At 43.1% G+C, this 20,062-nt stretch overlaps 1 protein-coding gene across 3 annotated transcripts in view; it reads right to left on the bottom strand.

Annotated features, from left to right (window-relative positions):
• LOC117452380 (tetratricopeptide repeat protein 28-like) overlaps positions 1 to 20,062 on the bottom strand; it is a 190,948-nt gene that overhangs the window by 26,096 nt on the left and 144,790 nt on the right. For all 3 annotated transcript variants that reach the window (XM_034090975.1, XM_034090974.1, XM_034090976.1), the window contains 2 exons: positions 10,217 to 10,724; positions 37 to 833 (listed from right to left, as the gene is read on the bottom strand). In XM_034090975.1, the coding sequence (XP_033946866.1) occupies positions 37 to 833; positions 10,217 to 10,724 (1,305 nt within the window). The remainder of the gene's footprint in view (positions 1 to 36; positions 834 to 10,216; positions 10,725 to 20,062) is intronic.

The raw sequence follows: 20,062 nt of genomic DNA on the forward strand, positions 1-20,062 counted from the left end.
TATATGCTGTATTGAATTCAATTTGTGTGGGCGTACCTGGTGAGCTAAGGCCAGTTGCTGCTCGTAAAACTGAATGGCTCCAGCCACATCTTTTTTACAGACAAATATGTCCCCGAGGTTCCCCAGAGCTCTGAAGCGAGCCTGTGCATTGTTCAGGGACTGGGCCAGTGACAGCAGGTATTTCTGACACTCCTCTGCCTTAATGAAGTCTCCCAGCGCTTTAAAAGCCAAACCGAGGTTACAGTAAGCCTTGGCCTGACTCAGTTTGTCATGAAGATCCTTGGCCAGAGCTAAGTCCTGCTCATAGTATTTAACGGCATCCTGGTAGTTGCCCAGACAGTAGTGGGCATAACCCAGATTGTGACAAACTTTCCCTTCGCTCTCCATGTCTTGAAGGTCGGGGGACAAGCGGAGGTACTGCTCATAGTACGGCACAGCCTGAGGGAACTCTCCTCGAGAGCAGTGGAAGTTGCCGAGGTTGCCCAGAGCCCGCGCCTCGCTCTGGACATCCCTGAGCTCACGAGCAATGTTGAGGTGGTTCTGGTAATGTTGCAGAGCACGGTCATGGGCTCCCAGGGCTTGGTAAGCCACGGCCAGGTTTCCATGGGTGGACGCCTGCGAGGCCCGGTCATTTACCTCCATGGAAATCTGGAGCTCCTGGCGGTGGTATCGGACAGCCTGGTCGAAGGCTCCCAGGGCATTGTAGGCGTTACCCATGTTGCCATAGGACCGGCCCTGAGCAGCATAGTCATTCAGCTCCTGAGCAATGGCCAGGTGTGTTTTGTGAAGTTTCAGTGCAGTCTCATAGTCTCCCTTCATCTGGTGGATGATGCCTGGGGAGAGAGGAGAGAGAGCAACAGGATGAAGTTAAAGACCCATTCAAGGGGAAATAAAATTCAAATGCCTAGTCAGCTCTTCTTGTACAAAACAAGTCATTTGGTTGTTAGAATATGCTCTCGGAGACATCTGTTCTCTGCTTACACAACACACTCTCTCAAAGATTTATGGTCATTAAAATGTAGTGCAATCAAACAGAGTTATTATAACCACAAAATAGAATCTTTTGATCGTCTAAGCTGTTTTTGAGGGATTTACCAAAATCAACACATTTTCCAAAGGGTTGGAAGTGGTTATGAGAGACTGAGGGAGTAAAAGTGGGTGAGTGTGAAAAGCTGATCTAAAGCTCAGCGTACTACTTTATATAAATGAAAAGTGTTGAGAAACAATAAATAATGGAGATCCTGGTGCATTGAGTGTATAATCTCTGATAAAATACCCTCCTAAAAATAATAACTTTACCCTAGAGTCAGAACACCATTTGGCACATACACACAAAACCCAAACAAATGTGCACCCACATTCCCATACCGACTCAAACACAGCCGAGAGTAAAGAGACATCAAAGCATATCTACAATATCTCCTTTCTTCCCTCTAAGGCTCACTACTAATCTCTGGGTCTCTCCTTTTGCATTGTCACCCAGCCTTTTCAATGTTAATAATAGCGCTGATAATATGAAAAATCGACAGGGCTGCAGGCTGGTGGATGGAGAAAGAAAAAACAGCTGCAAAGAAAATAACATAGTCATTCATCCACCAGCCTGGCTATCACTGCTGCATCAGCATGAAGACTAATGGGCTGCTATGACGGGGGTACAGCCGCTGACGGGACACCAGAAATGGAAACGGTAAGAATGGGTGGGAACGAGGGCTGGAGAGGGGCTCCTGTGGCTTGTGGTGAGCAAGATGGTGCCGCCGGCATTAGTTACCGCCATGTGTGCTTTCCCATTTATTTCATCAAAACTTGCCACATTATGGGCCCGAACACAGGCTACATAAACAGAGGGATTGAAAATAAACAGACGCCTCAAACAAATGCAGAAGTTATACGATAGATGTGGCTATGCATTCAGATGTTGGCGCTGTTGAGAAGCAGTATATTAGACCAATGAGAATGGAAAGACAAAATGTTTTGGCGCCTCTAGAGTATAAGCCACTGGGCTGCATATTGGTTTGACACTACACCAGGTACGTTTATTCAGACGAATATACATAAAGTGCATACAATCTTTTATAGTTTGTTGAGCATGGAAAAAATACCCATGGGAAATTTGAATCATCAGTATTTCACTCTAAAATCAAGTCTAAATGAGGAGATTAGTTTCCTTTAAAGCTGCCTAAATTGGGTGCCTGATTGGATTTTTCTGGGAAAACACCATCAAAGATCCTCTGCCTACTCAATTCAGACCATGATTCAGCATGGAGCAGACACCTACGGATACATCTAAACTGTTCTGCTGTTTGTCTGCTTGCTTGTGCTCTCAGGTTAAAGTGATACCACCTGAACTGACCTTGTAATCATCAGTTCACTGCCCTGAGGAGTTGGTATGCCAGGCGTCTCACAGAGGAACAGGGAGACAAGCAGTGCAAAAAATATATAGTGCAAAGTATACAGATTGCAAATGACAAACTGCACTATGAGCAAAATCCACGTGAAGCTTTGGACTCTACAGTACCAACACACTACAACTGTCTTTTCACAAATGCAATGAATGAAATTAGGCTCTATTGGAACAGATATTTCCTACATCTTGGAAAAACCTCTCAGCTTTGCCTTTTCTAGGATTTTTTCCGAAGAGTGGGAGCATGTTGAGATTCACAGCATGCTAGTTGGAAGAGCACTGACAGCTCTCGCCACAAAGTCACTCCCAAGGTTATGCTTTCCCCAATGGAGGCTGATCTTACTGAGGATATAATGCCTACTGATGTATTAGCAGCAAACATGTTCCATGCTGGAGGCTAACAATGGATTTGGGGCTCTGTTATGGCAAAGGGTTGGAAGGGACAGCAGGGGAAAGAGGCTGGGGGAGTATAGCCAGGTCTGAGGCTTGGCTTGGAAGCTGCAGCCAAAATTGCCATGAGCCTTAGGCTATGCCTGGAGCCTCACTTGAAGCTAGAAATATTTTCTGCCCTCCCCCATATGGCAAGATGATTGTGGAACCTTGTGGGATTATTATCAAGCATCATAGTAAATAAAGCCATACTGAACATGCTACTAAAAACTGATGAAACACAAAAATGTGGAATTAGTACGGGAATTCTGGCCCAAGTGGGTGTGTTTTCCAAATTACAATCATATCTCATTTGAGTAGTCCTAACATCCTAAGTATGTTGTGCATACTAAATGCACTTGACTGTGACATGTTGAATAATATGGCTTAATTATTTCTCTTATGCGCACAGCTTAAAGTGATGACTGTGAAAAACCAGGACAAAGCATATGCCATATCATTCAAATACTTTCATACAGCGCCCTATCCATCCAGAGGCCTCTCCATCCCCCCATAATCAAAGACATTAAAAGCGTGGCAATGTGTTGTCACTTTTCATTACACAGCTGGCTGTACATAGAGGGATATGCAGCAGTGATGACTTTGAAGGATGGTGTCTTGTTCTGAGTAAATCACTGTGTCATTCTTGCAGGGAGCGATGGAGGTCCAGAGCGCCGCTGCCTACCGTCAGCTAAGAGGATTTGACCAACAATGGTGCTGCTGCCACTGAGCTGCCACTAGGAATAGAGTTGAGATGACCATGCTGAGCCAGGAATGACTGGGGTGTGGTTTTCATTTATATTTCAGAATGAGGTCGACATTATAATTTACAGAACAAGAAACCAGAACAGGATGCTGGTTTGTGGAAATGCTGATGCCTATTCAAGTCTCTCAGCCCATGGCGATTGGAATGTGTAAAATGCTATAAGCCGGATATATACTAGCTTTTAACTACGCTTTCTCATGGCGCTGTCTCTTTTATCCTGCTGCCGTTTGAAACGTTGGCTGTGATGCGTAGGTTATGCGGACGCCTGTTAAAAAATAAAACATTTCAAAAGGGAAGTCAACATTTGAAGTGTATTGCAATGAGACTAAGCAGTATTGACGAAATGTTTGCTCTTATCAGAGCAAGCGTATGTAGTATCACTTCTGAATTTCTTTTATAAATTGTAGATCATTTTGTCACTGAGAGAATTAACAAAGCTGCTTGCACCAATGATTTGAGAGTTAGTACACATTGATGAAGGTTCTTCCCTACCAAGTCTTGAAAATATAATTCTCATAGCACGTTCCCTAGGTTAGGGTTCTATTTTTTGGTAAAGCATTTATTATTTATTTTAACCACACGTTTTAGTCACCATCGAGCACATAGAAGGAAAAATCCCAATTTGAAACGGTTAAAACCTAGAATGTGTAATATGTAAAACATATGGATAACTATGTTATAATGTGGAGGGTTACTTTCACTTCCACCATAATCCTATCTATGAGAGAATGAAACGGGGGAATGGAAGTCAAAAGCTTCCATTATAATATGCAAAGTGGGTTAACTGGGCTGTACGAGTTTTACAATATAGAATAGTGTGTGTTATGATCTGTGGGGGGAAGCAGTGAGCTGAGGCAGGGTCTAGATCCAGCTGGGGTGTGCAGGAGGAGGGAAGGGGGCGGAGCTGGGGGGCTTAAGGTAGCAAATCCTCACTCTCAGACACAGACATCTCCTGCAGTCGGACTGACAGAGAGACAGGAAGGGGAAGATAAAAAAGGACAGGGTATGGATAGATGAATGCTTGTGTGGTCGTCAACAGTAACACAGTACAGTACATGACGCCTTCAGCATGAGCTTAGCTGCTTTCCTTTTCCTTCTTGCTGACCCTCACCACTCCTTTAAACAAACTGTTGCTTTACCGACCACAAGCATGACATCTCCCCCTACTACATTTTACAATAATGTTCCGTCAGAACTACATGTTTGCACCCCCCTCCGTTAAGGAACAGATCACATTTCCTGCTGAATTTGCAGATGTGCTTTATGCAGGGCACCAAGTTGCTTCATGTAAAAGAATGCTACAGCTCTTTTGTTTCACTTAATAGCTCCACAGTGAATATAAAAATAACTGCATACACTGAGCTAAAGTTTAGTGTAAGCAAAAGACTAGAGGAGTATGTTTCGCAGGGCTTCAGTCCAGTTTCTGGCAGGGTCCTCTGTTAGGAGATTGAAGGAGGCCATGCAGGGGGAGTCAGGGAGCGTCTGCTGCTTTTCCAACAAACACATATTTGGGGCCAAGCTGCAAAGATCTTTCCAGGACAGTAACTCAAGACTGGCATCCTTAAGATTCCCCCTCCTCTTTTCCAACTATTCCTAGAATCACCCCCTCTCTTCCATTTGCCAGCGTGCTAATATTTACTCAGGATATTTACCCAGTCATTAGTGGTCAGTTTAGGATGTCACCAGTCTCAGATAAATGCACGTTGTTATGTATTCGTTAGGCTCTTTCCCTGTCTTTCCTCCTTACAGCGTTCTTTCATTCATTCTGTCTGGGCCATTAGGCTTGCTAAATTCCTCTGTAAATTCAGCTCTCCCCTGCTTGCTTTCCTGGTCAGATTCATAATATATCTACAATCAGGGCTGTTTCAAAAGGCTTTGGTACAAAACTGAATAATCTCTTTGCCTCAGTGCCCCCAGGCAAGTCTGGTCACTGTCTGTGTTTTGTCCATGCTGTGGGCAGACTGAAATCAGTTTTGAAAAGGTACATTATTTATGTATATGCAACCATTGTTTTTGTAGTTGTAATGATGATAATGATGATGGAGTTGTTGTAAAAGCATTTCATGAGTAGGGATGTTTATCTTATCTGCTAATTATTCCATGATTCTGACTATTTGCATGCAATTCACATAAAAGGCTGACACTATCACAATCAGATGGCTCAGTGTTGGTGTTATTATATTTCAACTTGCTTGCTGGCGTGACATTGTTAGTATGTTAGTAAATCTGGTGATCAGATGTCTGGACAGAGCATTTTTCCAAAACTGATTCCAACGCTCAATTCTCACATGACCATTGAGGGGGGAAAGCATTTAAAGGGGTTTAGCATAAAAGGTCTGAAACTAATAACATACAGAAGTTGTGTGCTGTTTTAGATACTACTGATTGAATACAGAGCATTACATTGTCGGATTCTGTTGTTTTGCGAAGTCTTCTTCCTGTTGTTTTCCTTTTCCTTTGTTTTTGTGAACATCAGCGGAAAGCATTCCCTGGGGATGTTAGATAAAAGAAAGGAGGGGGTGCTTAATTAGGAATAGGTTACCTCGAGCCTTTCTCTCTGATGGAGTCGACCTTTTCAAGTGACTTCTTTAAGACCTATGGTCAAATGAGGAGGTGGGAATCGAGAAAAAAGCATGCGGGTCCAGGCTACGACACAGACGCTATCAAACAAAGTTATTCAAAGTCTCTTTGAAGTGAAATGCAAGGGGAAATAATACAATTTAGATTCTGTTTCATGAATACCAGAAATTATGAGCTACATGGGAATCTACCCCTTCAGTCCTCTCTCAGATATTAAATATTGCTGACTAGGGGGTAAGTTGGCCAATTAATGAATAATAAATGGGGCTGGAATGCAACATTCTCATATCCTTTATAGGTCAGAGTGTGCTGAGCCAGGGCTGCTGGTACCGCTGGGCATCATGGTTAGATATTAAAGCATGGCGATCTCTATACTAGTGTACCTCAGAGCCATGTCAGCTGCTGCTCCACCCACACTACACGCAATATTAACGACACGCTGAGAGGGCATAATAAGAGTTTGTTCTTCGCTGTTTCTGCAACTTCTCCTTCCCATCTCCCTCAGTGTTTTTTGCTTTTATCGTAGCTCGTTAATCTTCACTCGATCATCCCCTTTTTGTGCACAGCGCAAAGGCAGCATTTTTTTGAAGTCTCAAACAATACCCTGTTTTTAGCTCATATCTCATTGTTCTAAGCAGGATCGCGGGCGCCTCAGACGGAGTAACAATGCACACTCCACTGCCACAAACAACAACAACAACAACAACAATGGAGAAATTACAGACTGATGCTTCACAATCTCCACTTCATTCTGTGTTATCTTCATTATTCAGCTCCTCTTGAATCAGCTATTAAAGGTAATTAAGCGATTCATCAAGTCAGTTTCAATTACTGGGAGCTTGACAGCTGCAGATTACAATCAGCAGGGGTGAGAGGAGAGAATGAGAGAAGAAGGCTTCAAAAAGTGAAAAAAGAGAGAAAGAAATACACAAAATGTAAGAGATCAGGCAGCATCGAAATGGGCAAAGAGGTCGTTCTGGTGTCAAGAGGTTCCGCAACCACATGATGGTGCAGGTTGCCCAGGGCGTCTCCATGGCGCTCTATAGCTACCACCCACTCATTCTTATCTTCTGCTCTGTCCCTAGCTGGAGATCTTTGACACTTCATCATTACACTATCATTAGCCTGTCATGGACGGGAGCAACTGTAGCGTTGCAACTAATAATGAATAAGAGCACTCTTGCCATCGTAATGGCAATCAAACTACAGATAGGAATACATTTTCTGCCTGACATTAAGACACTCGTAATAAAGCTCACATGCACTGTATGTTCATAAATGTTCTCACTAAAGCAGCCCCTTATTTATGACAACCAGTCACCAGCTCACTTTTAAAATCAGGTGCGTGTTAGTGCTCAGAGCACTCCAGTACAGGCGACCATTAGGCCGGTCAAAGGACGACTTCAATTTATGTTTGGCTGATTAACCTCACTCTGCTTGCACACTTTTACAAATTGGGTTAAAGAATAATTCATCTGGGAGGAACTATTATGCCTCTTAGTTGTCCATTAGAGTCAGGTTTACTACTGCATTGATGGTTATCATAAGTCTCCCAGCGTAGGTTGTAACAGTTGGACTAATTGCAAGAGAATTGGCCATATCATTTTTACTTATGGGTTATTGAATATCCAAAGGGACACCTTGATCCCAAAGGTTTCTTTTATCATTATATTAGCTGACTCCGCAAAGTAAAATGCCAATAATGATATTCTCACAGGACTTGGCTCCAAGACATTGAATTGTAAAGGGCATAATTGGTATGTTTTAAGATTCAACCAAAAGACTTGATGGTATATAATTAATTTCAACCATCTCGTTTTTTCATTTATCTTTAAAAAACGTTTTGTTTGAAGACGTGATTAAGTCCAAGCCGGTGAGAAGGAAAGACCATATTATTGTGAAGAGATTTTTACGCAAACAGTGTATTACTAGCATTCTATCGCCATATTGCTTCCCTGAACTCACAAATACTGTTGGATCTAACATGCACCATCTTCTTCCCCAGCTCCCTTGAAGAAGCCCTTGACTCAACAACCTTATGCGTACATTATCTTCTGGGTAACGTTCACCGAGGAACATTATACATACCCTTAAATACTGTATCTAAAAACAGCTTTGCATAAAATAGGGACGATACGGTAACATATTGCTGTCCTCTGCCTTAAAATACCAAAAACACTCAGGTCTCACTTACCATAAATATCATTGAAAACAACAGTGGGTAAACAGCTCATTTAAATGCAGACAAACAGAGGATGGTTCCCAGCAGCACAGTGAAGACACTAGCAGGAAATGGAAGCTCTCACATTTTATCCCCAAAACAATTAAGAGCAAGCAGGACACCTCACAGTCTTTTTTTCTTCTCATCCCTCCTTTTAGTAGGTTAGGTCATATTGAGTTTAAATAACGCTCATAAATCCCCATGTTTCAGTAAACAAATACTAAACACCTACATCCGTCTGGAAGATATCTGCCAACTATATCTTCTAACTAAATCTAACTAGTAGGCACTCCCTTGCAGATGGGCACTAATGCAACATTGTGCTTGTTTGGATCAAAGAGGAATCTCAAAGGGCGACACACCAGCATCACTAGATACTGTACATGCTGTCAGTGGTTGTCTATTAAAGGGGATGAGATTATACCTGGATCTGTGTAAAAGGGATTGGAGTACTTTGGGAGATCGCACTTATCAATTTCTAAGGAGAAGTCTTATACTGAAGTGTCCCTGAGAGATTCACTCCAGTGATCAATACTCATACATTAGAGTTGAACATGTTGACTGTTGTGCCCAACAGAAACACTGAGGTGGTGTTTAGAGCAACAATAGAGGGCTTCAGCAAAAAAAGGGGAATTGTCTGTTAAATCTGGTTTAAGGGTTAGGGTATGGTGTAGCATTGGCAAATTAATAAATTACAATATTACAAAAATATATCCTAGTATCATGATTTGACCAGATGTCCAAGTATCATCATATTCAAGTGGATATAGAACAAATATATTCATTTACACGGTTTTCAACATTTCAACATCTTTTATGAGTTCAGTGCTGTTTTAATTTACATTTTTAGTATTCGGAGCTGATGAAGTCAAATACTTTTGTCTCTCATTTACTTTCATAATTTTGAAGATTGGCCATTTATCTTTGAAACTACTGGCAGAAATCATTCCCCCAAATTTGTAATAATGATGAAATATATTATCACCTATTGTGACAGTTTCACAATAGAAAGCAAGATGATAATCCATCAGGTACATAAGAAAGACTTTGGCCTAACAGCAACATATTATTTTAGTATTTTTATGGCTGTCAAGTTAACGTGTTAATAACGCGTTAACGCAAAAAAAAATTAACTGCGCCGAGCACTTGACTTTATGCAGGCAGCCAGACAGTGGGACATTGTACGAAAAGATTGCAGCGTCCAGGCAGCTCCCGTTCGAGCATATGCCTCCATCGCGCGCGCGCACACACGCGCACACACACACACACACACACACACACACACACACACACACACACACACACACACACACACACACACACACACACACACACACACACACACACACACACACACACACACACACACACACACACACACACACACACACACACACACACACACACACACACACACACACACACACACACACACACACACACACACACACACACACACACACACACACACACACACACACACACACACACACACACACACTGTATTGTATTATTGTATGAGAGAGGTTCCAGGTTGAATTGAGGCGAATATTTGTAATTTTCAGAGGTTGTTGTGTTTAATATACATGAGAATATTTGTCATTGTTCAAATGATAATAAACATTAGCATAAAGCATATTTGTCCACTCATATGTTGATAAGAGTGTTAAAAACTTGGAAAATATTCCTCTAAGGTGCATTTAGGACAGATCAAAAATGTGCGATTAATTTGCGATTAACCGTGATTAACTATGGACAATCATGCGATTAATCGCGATTACATATTGTAATCGACTGACAGCCCTAAGTGCATACATACCCAGATTGGAGGAGGCCCTCCCCTCGGCGGCCCTGTCCTTCAGACCCTCAGCTATAGACAGCTGCTGTTCGTGGTACTGCTTGGCCCTCTCCAAGTCCTGCATGCAGCGAGCAGCATGACCCAGCCCTGCGTAGGCTCTCATCTCAATGGACTTTTCCTCCAGCTCCTGGGCGAGCTCCAGAACATGAGTATGGTAGGACATGGCCTTGTCAAAGTTACGGTGGTAGTGGTAGGCACTGCCCAGGTTACTATAGGCCCGAGCTTCCTCTCGTTTATTTTCCAGGGCCTTGGCGATGCCCAGGTGCTGCTCGTGGCATTGGACAGCATTTTCAAAGTCTCCCATGGCGATGTAGACGGCCCCCATGTTCCCCAGCTCGCGAGCCTCAGACAGCTGATCCTTGGACTGCTTGGCCAGCAGGACACACTGCTTGTGGCTGGCGAGGGCGTTGGGATAGTCCCCAATGGCTGTATATACATGGCCCAAGCTGCTCAGCGCCATTGAAGCAGCCTATGGATAAAGAGACAGAAATATAGACAAGTAAGAAAACAGCAAGATAATAAATTGTGCGTAAAATTTTAAATTATCAGCCCCATTAATTATACCCATATTCTATCATCAGTGAGGCTTTTTGTTGCCCTTGCATCACAGATTCCCCAACCACATTTAAACGTCCTTTTAGCCAGAAGTATTGTACATCAAATGGAAAAAAAGAAGAAAACAAATCCAAATTCCCAAATCTCTTAGGGGGCTTACTACTCAGAGACCAAACAACAAAAACCTGATTTGATTTAGTCTTTGCCGGGCAGGGGGGGGGGGGGTAAAGTGTGATGCAGATCAGCGCAGCAGCAGGCTTGTTTTAAAGCCGTCAGTTTGCCCACTGCAATCACGCTTCATGGCGTGTCACCACCAGTGGAACAAAGACACTGCTAATCAGGGGGGAGAGGAGAGGGGCTTAGCTTCACAGCAGAGTCGTGGGGGGGGCAACTAGCTGACTGACTGACTGCTGGCAAGACCTCTCAAGCTAAAAACAGAGAACAATATTCTGAATATTATCATATTGCCACGGTCCTGCCTGATAACCACATTATTTTTATTTGGCCGCACCTATAAGATTGTTGAATTTCTTTTTTAAATACGTTCACATTATCATCATTTGGATATTCTATCTTGTAATTGAATTATCTTTGTTCACCTCTACCGCACATCTGTCCGCTCTGCCTGAGGTTTCTTCTTTTCTCATAAATCGTGGGGTTTCTTTGGGAGTTTTTCCTTGTATGGTGCAAGGGTCTCAGGGCGGAGGGTGTTTTATGCTCCACACACTGTAAAGCCCCTTGTGACGATGTTGCATTTGTGATATTGGACTATATAAATAAAATGTGATTGATTGATTCCATACTCTCAAGCAGTGTCCGCCTGTGATCCCTAACTACAACTACAAAAGGTGCGCTTAAGCAGTAAGATGTAGAGGTTTCTCAAGAGGCAGTCTTGACCCCCTATGTGATACATTCACTGCAGGCTTTTTGACTGTTTATACAGAGGGTAAACAGCTGGGATTGGGGTCAGCTGTTTTTGTGTGAGCAGATGTTCAATTAATCACGCAGGGCCAGCTAATAAAGCATCTCTTTCCTGAGGTCCCGCTTTGCATCCTGCAGCAAGGAAGGGGGTTGGATGAAGGCCTGACAGTGAAGGCCACACTGTTGCCCATTTTGACCAGGTTCATCTTGCGGGCGTTTAGAGCCAGAAACTAAAAAGTCAAAAGTGAGCTGCAGTAAAGGACTGACTTTCCAATGTCCCTCCAGCTGTAAGTTGTTTATGAAAGTAGTTTTCAAAGCCATATGTTGCAAAACTGGCCACTGATACTTGCATTGGGCTTTAGAGCATCAGGAGTGCTGGCAACCTAAATGCTCAGTTTACATATAGTTATTGTTTCATATATGCATCAAGATAGGCAAATAATGAAACTCATTGGTTGTAAAGATGCTTTTCTTTGAATCACTCATTCATTATTTTTCTAAACTCACACCCCACCTATACCTATGTTTCCTTTATTTCCCATAGCTGCTGATGCCTGGAACCAATTACCTGCTGACATAAGGACTTCCAGCAGTTTGCTCAAGTTTAAAGACTCGACAAGGCATTATACAGGCCCAGGGAGGCAATTACCCTCCATCACAACTGTTGCTGTTTCATGTTCGCAGATAGCCTATCTAGGGCTGCTCAATTACATGTGCCTTTTGAAGCTTCGCTCCATCTCTCCGACTCAAACTTCCACTTTTCAGCCAAAAAGAACTAGAGGATTCCTCGTCTCAGTCTGTCTTCAACCGAATGCAGTGGGAGACAGGAGGAGGGAAAGCGAGAGAGGGAGGCGCAATCTTTCTCCAGTTGAGATGAGTTGCTCCTGTGATCAGTGTCCCTCTAAAGTGAGCCTGCAACGCTGCATTTTTTCCTCAGATGGAAGCCAAGATAATGAGGAGCCAGCTCTGCTAGTCACAGAGGATGCACTGTGTTTGGCTCAGGGACAGAGACTGGGACCATATCTCTATCGCTTCTGACTGCAGCCCTCTCCCACCACTGCTCATTTCGACTCCTCACAATGACGCAAAATAACATTCTGTCTGGGAGAAAATAATTGCCCGAAATACATAATTTCTGCCAAATTGACTTCATAATAATTTGATTCCATTTCTTTCCTGCACTTATCTGTCCTCCCTCCCTGTTCTGGCTCTCTCTCCCCCACTTCTCTCAATCCATCTGCAGAGTCAGATCTGACTGTGTTTACAGAGTCCAGCTCTTCTCCGGATGTGTGCTGATTTGATTAATCCTAGCGCCGTGCTTTATAAACTGTTGATAAACTGCTGGCTCTTATCAGCAAACACATTTTGCACCAAGGGTCTCCTAATGAAAGGTAAACTAGTTCTGCCCGGGAGAAACGAGAAAGGGAGAAGGGAGGAGTCAGGGGAGGATTGAGATGACATGTTAATCAGAAATGCTTGGCTCCAGCATCATTATTCTATTTATTTCCTCTGATAAGGACAGTGGTTTAGGATTCCTCACTGATTCTCCTCTGTCAGCCCCCTCTGATAAGTGTGTTTATGTTCTGCAGCACATCAGAGAAATGGCTGCTTTCATAGCACATGCGAGAGGTAATGCATTGTACTTAGCATAATTAGCCCCTTATGTCATGCAGCAGAACCGCTCTTGTTGGCTGGGCTTGGTGCACGATCTGTTTCCCTGGTGTGTTTTATCTCATACTCTGGAACAGCACACTTCTGCCCACCACTCTACTGCTGTGTTTGAGCTATGGTCTTGCTTCGCCTTGCCTTTGAAAATCCTCTTTTTTTTAACCTATGAGCTCTCATATACTCAAAGCAAATAATCATCACCGGCTGGCAGAGCTTATGGGACAAGCACGGTTGTCATGGAGATGACTACATGTCATTAGATATGATTGACATGGTTTTACCAATTATACCTGAACAGACATCACCAAGGTACAACTGGTTTGTTGGTAAGAATTTTGTCATGACACACAAAATATTTGTCTATTTAAAAAAGAATGGAGGGTGAGAGGGACTAGCAGGGCAAGGAAGTGTAAGGTGTTAATGAGCCCACAGTTTGTCCTGCAGGAGGGCAGGGCAGCCACTACTTCAGTAAAGTGCTGTTAATGGGATTATATGGGAGAGGAGTCACTCTCTCTTGACAAGAGGGGATGGGTTTGATTCTATTACCACAAAGGTGGGAACAACCCCTTCTTGCACTGTACCAATACAGATGTTAGGCAATTTGCCTAGGAACAACATTGCTCGCACAAAAGCAGACACATGCACTAACTGCATTCACTGGAATATAGAAACATGACGTTATCTTTCCAAGTAATGCCTTAATTGGCATGTTTAACAAGACAAATAATCAAGATTCAAAGCATGAAATAATTAAATTAAGTTATAAATCGCTTAGTCACTAAATATTTCAGAAAATAGAAAATATAGACAAATGCAGAATGCTACTTCCCAGGGATAGGAAGATGACAAGATGACATGTCTAATTCTCATCTCGTCAGACCTCCTATCTGCAATCCTAAATAAATTCACTTAGCAGTAGCATGGACACAACCTTAATTTTACGAAGCTGGAACCAGCTAATTCTTGCTTGATAGATTACTAAACCTAACATTTTAGACCAATTATCCAAATTGTTTTTTTTGACAATTCACTAATTAATAAGCCAATGATTTCTGCATTCAAATCTGGCTAACTTTACCAAATATGTGTGTCCAAAAGCTACACAGCGCAGTTATTTAATGATAGGGATGAAGATCAGAGAAACAACCAAGCTACTCTTTGATACCAATCACTTAAAAAAGATGACTCATGTGACAAATAACAAATACTTCAGAAACACAACAGACAAATTGTCCATGTATTCAAGCTTGCACACACACACACACACACACACACACACACACACACACACACACACACACACACACACACACACACACACACACACACACACACACACACACACACACACACACACACACACACACACACACACACACACACACACACACACACACACACACACACACACACACACACACACACACACACACACACACACACACACACACACACACACACACACACACACACACACAGCTGTCTAATTAAAGGCAGTGCAGAGGGAAGGTGAGGAGGACCATGCTCCAGCAGCAACAGGAGCTGGCAGGCAGGGAACACAACTGCACTCTGGGAGGAGCGGGGCGTGGGGGAGAGCAGGGGGGGAGGAGGGGTTCAGATAAAAGACTACGGGAGAGATTGTGTTTGAAGGATGAGAGAAGAGAATGCTGGAGACATCCCCTGGGCGAGGATGTCTTTAGATCTGATTTCACCTGCGGAGATGCATTTTGACAAAAAAGGAAACATCTCAACTGTAATAAACTGTGAGACGGAACAGACCCGTCAGAGAGTTGCTCAAAGAAGCTTGAAATGTGCTTTCTTCATGGGGCATGTTCTCGTGAGTGCATGTGCAAAGAAACATGTGTGTGCATGTGTGCATAAATTAGAGATAAAGGTGGGAGTGAGAAATAGAGGAGGCATTATGGGTTGTATGTGTACAGGATGGGGGCAGGGATGGATATGATCAAATATTCAGCTGGTGTTACGCGTGTATGCTTCATTCTCTTCCCCCGCTCAGTGTTGGCGCGCAGATATGGATCCTATGGGAGCCACCACTAGATCAGCCAAATGACTGCCTCTCTGCCATATCAAAACCTTCTGCTATTTTAACCAGGCAAACGCTGTGCTCTGCCAAGGGAGGGCAGGTACAGCTGGGCCTGATTGCTCTCTTTCATTCACACTCAACAGCATACAGTACATGCACACACACAGACAGATTCAGCAGTCCACTGTGGCTGATAAGACCGGCACAGGCAAAGTTAGATTAATCTTCAAATCCTCTAGAGCCAAATTGCAGACCCTTTTCTTTTTACCTTTCCACATTTTTAAATGATTTAAAAAGCCATAACTGTGTTGTTTTCAGAATCAAAATCAATGCAAAACAGGTAGTGTCCTTCAGTTATATTGGAAAGCCTGCTAATGAATGACTTTTTTTATATACCAGGCTGTTAACCTGTGTGACCTCCAGCTTGTAGATAAATGACGCCAGAAGGCCTGTAGCTTGATAATTCCTTTAGCCTTCACAGGACATGTTCACAAAGGATTGATTGTCACTAAAGGTCAAGCTACGGGTAAGGGCACTCGTGACAGCTACTGCGCTCTCTGTCAGACTATCTGCTGCTCAAACGGTCACACACTCACACGCTCGCACATACTGTACACTGAGGAACACGCACATACACACACCAACACCCAAACAGCATAACAAGAAGCAAGATAGAGACGAGCTGCAGTGCAGGCAATGCTTGTTAGTGAAACAACATATTTCTTTCCTGAGCTGTGGGTAGTCTGTGCAGTGGTGCCAGGCAAATGGTGGATCATGTGTGGTTACTCCAGAGACCCAGGATACATTCTCTCACACATACTTAAACAGTGACACAAAGTATTACATAAATATACTAAATGTATCCCAGAGCTTTGTGGCTGGTGTCTGTGTGTGTGTGTGTGTGTGTGTGTGTGTGTGTGTGTGTGTGTGTGTGTGTGTGTGTGTGTGTGTGTGTGTGTGTGTGTGTGTGTGTGTGTGTGTGTGTGTGTGTGTGTGTGTGTGTGTGTGTGTGTGTGTGTGTGTGTGTGTGTGTGTGTGTGTGTGTGTGTGTGTGTGTGTGTGTGGCCACATTTTTGTATTTGCTTGTATTTGTGCTCGTACACTAGGGCATGTATGCTTGTGTGTTTGTTTGCGGCTATATTGTGAGAGTTGGTGGCGAACAGGCAGCCAAGAGGAAGAAACGCACGAGGCCCCATATTAAATTGGATCTGATAGTCTCCATTTGTGTTGGTGGAAAACTTGACGGTTCCCTTCGAGTAGTGTGGGGGGTTTGATATTTCAAGCGTCCTTTCTTTGACAATACGCTAGACAAAACAAGGTTTATAAAAACGGCTAAATATTACGAGAGGAAAAGAGAGAAAGCTAAGGCTCCACCTTTCCAGCCCCCACAGCCCCACCTAAGTCCCAGTGCCTGTCCCCTGTGACAGGATGTCGGCATTGTTCAAATGCACAAACAGCCCTCCTGCCTTCTGATATAAACACATGAATCTTAAGTCTGGTTGAGGAGGAAATTGAAGAGGTGGTACACAGGGGAAGCGGGGCACTGTGAATGAATCTTAATGTACTCTAAATCAGAGCAAAGCCTTGAAGGGCTGCTGTTTATTTCTGTACTGAAGTCAAATCTCCACAGGCATAGCTGTGTGATGCCTGCTGGTGAAGGGAATCAATTCTTCTGAGACCTTGTGGGGACAGAAGGGGAAATCACAGTGTTGTTTGAAAGTCATTGCAGGAGGAGTTTGAGGTAAACATCAAGGTTTGCCACTTTGCAAGGCCTCAAGCTAGGGAGAAATGCATAATGCTGTGAAGAGTGGATAAGTCCTTCTGTAAAAACACTGGGTTAGGAGAGTTTAAGGTGACATGATCAGAAATTGCTGTGTCTGATCCGAATCACATATTACTTGTTGACAACAGAAATATATAAATCCAAAGCATGGGTGGCAAATGCATGGCCAAAGTGGTTAAGGGTGTGAATATTGATTACTCCTGATTAGCGGGTGGCAACTTCTATGGTAGCCTGAGCCGCTGCTTCTGTATGAATTAGTGGGGGAATGCTGAATTGTTTAAGGGCTTTGAGGATGGCAACGACTAGAAAAGCGATATATAAATGCATTACATTTACAGCAAAAACTATAGAGATCTCAAAGTCTATCCATTATTAGCTGCTGTTATGGCTTCCTGCCGGGTCTAAGGACACAGTGCCAAATATAGCATGGCTTGCAGGCCCCCTCTTGCGTCTGATAGCATTCCAGCAGGAGGCCGGGCAGTCACTCCAAGGACGCAGGAGTCCAGGGTTATTCAAGGGCATTTTGGCGGGCCGGGGATGGGAGGCGTTGTCCCTGACAGCCCACACTACTGGACAAATCAGGCCTGACAATAGTGTAACCCTTTTCAGTGGTACACGAAACATTCCATTTCTAAAGTGGCAGAGTAGAGAGGAGAGAGGAGAGGAGAGATAAGAGAACAAGGTTAAGGTCTGAGGACCAAGATCAATATGAGCTGACCAGAGCTCTTGCCTTGCAGGAGCCTGAACACAATGAGCGAAATGAAGAGTGACAACCAAATGTCCAGCCTCTCAGCACCTCGGCGTTCTCTATGAGAAAGAGCTGAGAGCAGAAAGAGCTTTTGTGCCGCTCTCCTCTAATCCATGTGCAACAGCAGGTAACTCATGCCTAATGGGTTTAGACCAAATCAGATCTCTGTGAAATAGAAGGATGCATGGCTGCTTTCAATTGCTTTGTTTTTTAAGGATTTTTCTTTTGTGGTATGTAAAGGGGTGATTCATAAAACTACTGTGAAAAATATTTTTTTATGTTGAAATAAGCAAAGAGAAACCGTTGGTAATAAGATGTATTGGCAGGATATATTGTTTCATGAAACTGTGCCACTTTCTGAGGTTTTTTTATATTTAAAAAACAAAATGTCCTGATCTACAGTCAGTGTGTGTAGTGTTGGAGTGGTGAAAAGAATATTGACTTATTCCCACCTCCTGTCATGTCAATATCGGGTCAACAGAGCTGAAACAGAGGTTACAGAGGGGACTATCACAGGACAGAAGGCTCTCAGTGTTATTCATAAGAAACGGTTATATGAGTAAACTGGATAGGGATAGCTTCAATGTCCTCACAACATCTAATCCCAACAAGATATTTGACATAACACATTGATGTTTTGGTACTGGTAGTGACTACATATATTAGAAAAACAACCTTGCCAAAAATCTTATTCAAATTAGGTGTGAGAACAACTAGTCATTGTTTTGTGACATTAAACACACACAAACCATGTGACCACAGTTTGGGCTAATGTTGAGCTGGTAGCTAGCTAGCTAATGTCTTCAAGAATACCGCCTACGAGGAAGCTACCAACTAGTAAGATGTAAAATATGCTATAATAGGGGCTTCAGAATAGCGTTCTGCATTTGGTTATTATTTTCTTTGAGACCCTGTCTTTGAATGATCTGAATAAGACAACAGAAGAGAAGAGGAAGGTGATCAGAGAGGGCGCTACAGTACTGTTTCCTGTTTCAGCAGCAGCTATGACAGTTGACAGCTTGGCCATGGCTTTAACCTTGCAAAAGTAATTTTTACATTCAGGAGCAAGAGAACAGTGGCTTATTTTTTCTTTTCTTCTGTTCTTTGGTTCCTCAGACAAAGTGTCTCTTCTGTTCTGTTGAACTCAGCCAAGCCAACCAACACCGATACGTAACAGGCTATTACTGAAAGAGGGCAGTGTCTTTGCCACAACATGGCGAAACAGGGTTTTTTTTTCTTTCAAATGATTAAATGTGTTATCCTTTTAGATAGCTGTTGCTTGAACTAGTAATCCTTTATGTAAATGGCAGAGAATGATTCAAGAGAAAAGCTAATGTCGTCTTGTTTAAATTAAAATTAACTTTTTTAAGGTTAAATTAGATTTTCACTTTTAAGCTGTGTTGCAACACTGATCAAATTCAATAATGACAAATAGCCATAAAAAGGGCCATGTTGATCGATCAAGGTATACCTACTGTAATATATACACTACCAAGTGAAGCTCAATGTTCCCTTCGGTTCAATCCTTTATACAAAAAGGTCAACATGTGTAAAAGAAATAAATTACATAACCCCCCCTCCTCGTCAAAACAACACCCCCTCTCTAACCTGTACATAAAATAACCAGTCTTGTCATCATGCTCTGACGTGCTGGGTGAATAAATCTGCAATGACATGCAGCTGAGAGAGCGAAAGGACCTCGTTCTACCTCCAGCCCGGCACACAAACCATTTAAATCCCTTCCTTCCTCTGTGCTTTTATTCCCCAAATGTAATTACAAGCCTGGTGAAGGTGGCTACTGTGGCCTGGGAACACAGCATCAACACCAGCAGTTGGTGGGATCAAAAGACTGGGCTGTCCCTCCAAAGCACCTCCGCACCTCACTGCTCTGTAGACTGCGGCTGCTCCAGGCCACACCAGACTGACCCCATGCTTTCAGCACCACTGGGTCCTTCGCTTTAGCCCCAGGCGGACAGAACTAGACCTACTGATAAAGACTAAAAAGAGGATCTCACTACTGGGCTGTATTATCACATCCATAAACACAGTATGCACATCTGCACACATACACACCGGCATGTGTGTGCA

Source organism: Pseudochaenichthys georgianus, chromosome 9, assembly GCF_902827115.2.
Source record: "Pseudochaenichthys georgianus chromosome 9, fPseGeo1.2, whole genome shotgun sequence".
NCBI classification, from domain to species: Eukaryota; Metazoa; Chordata; class Actinopteri; order Perciformes; family Channichthyidae; genus Pseudochaenichthys; species Pseudochaenichthys georgianus.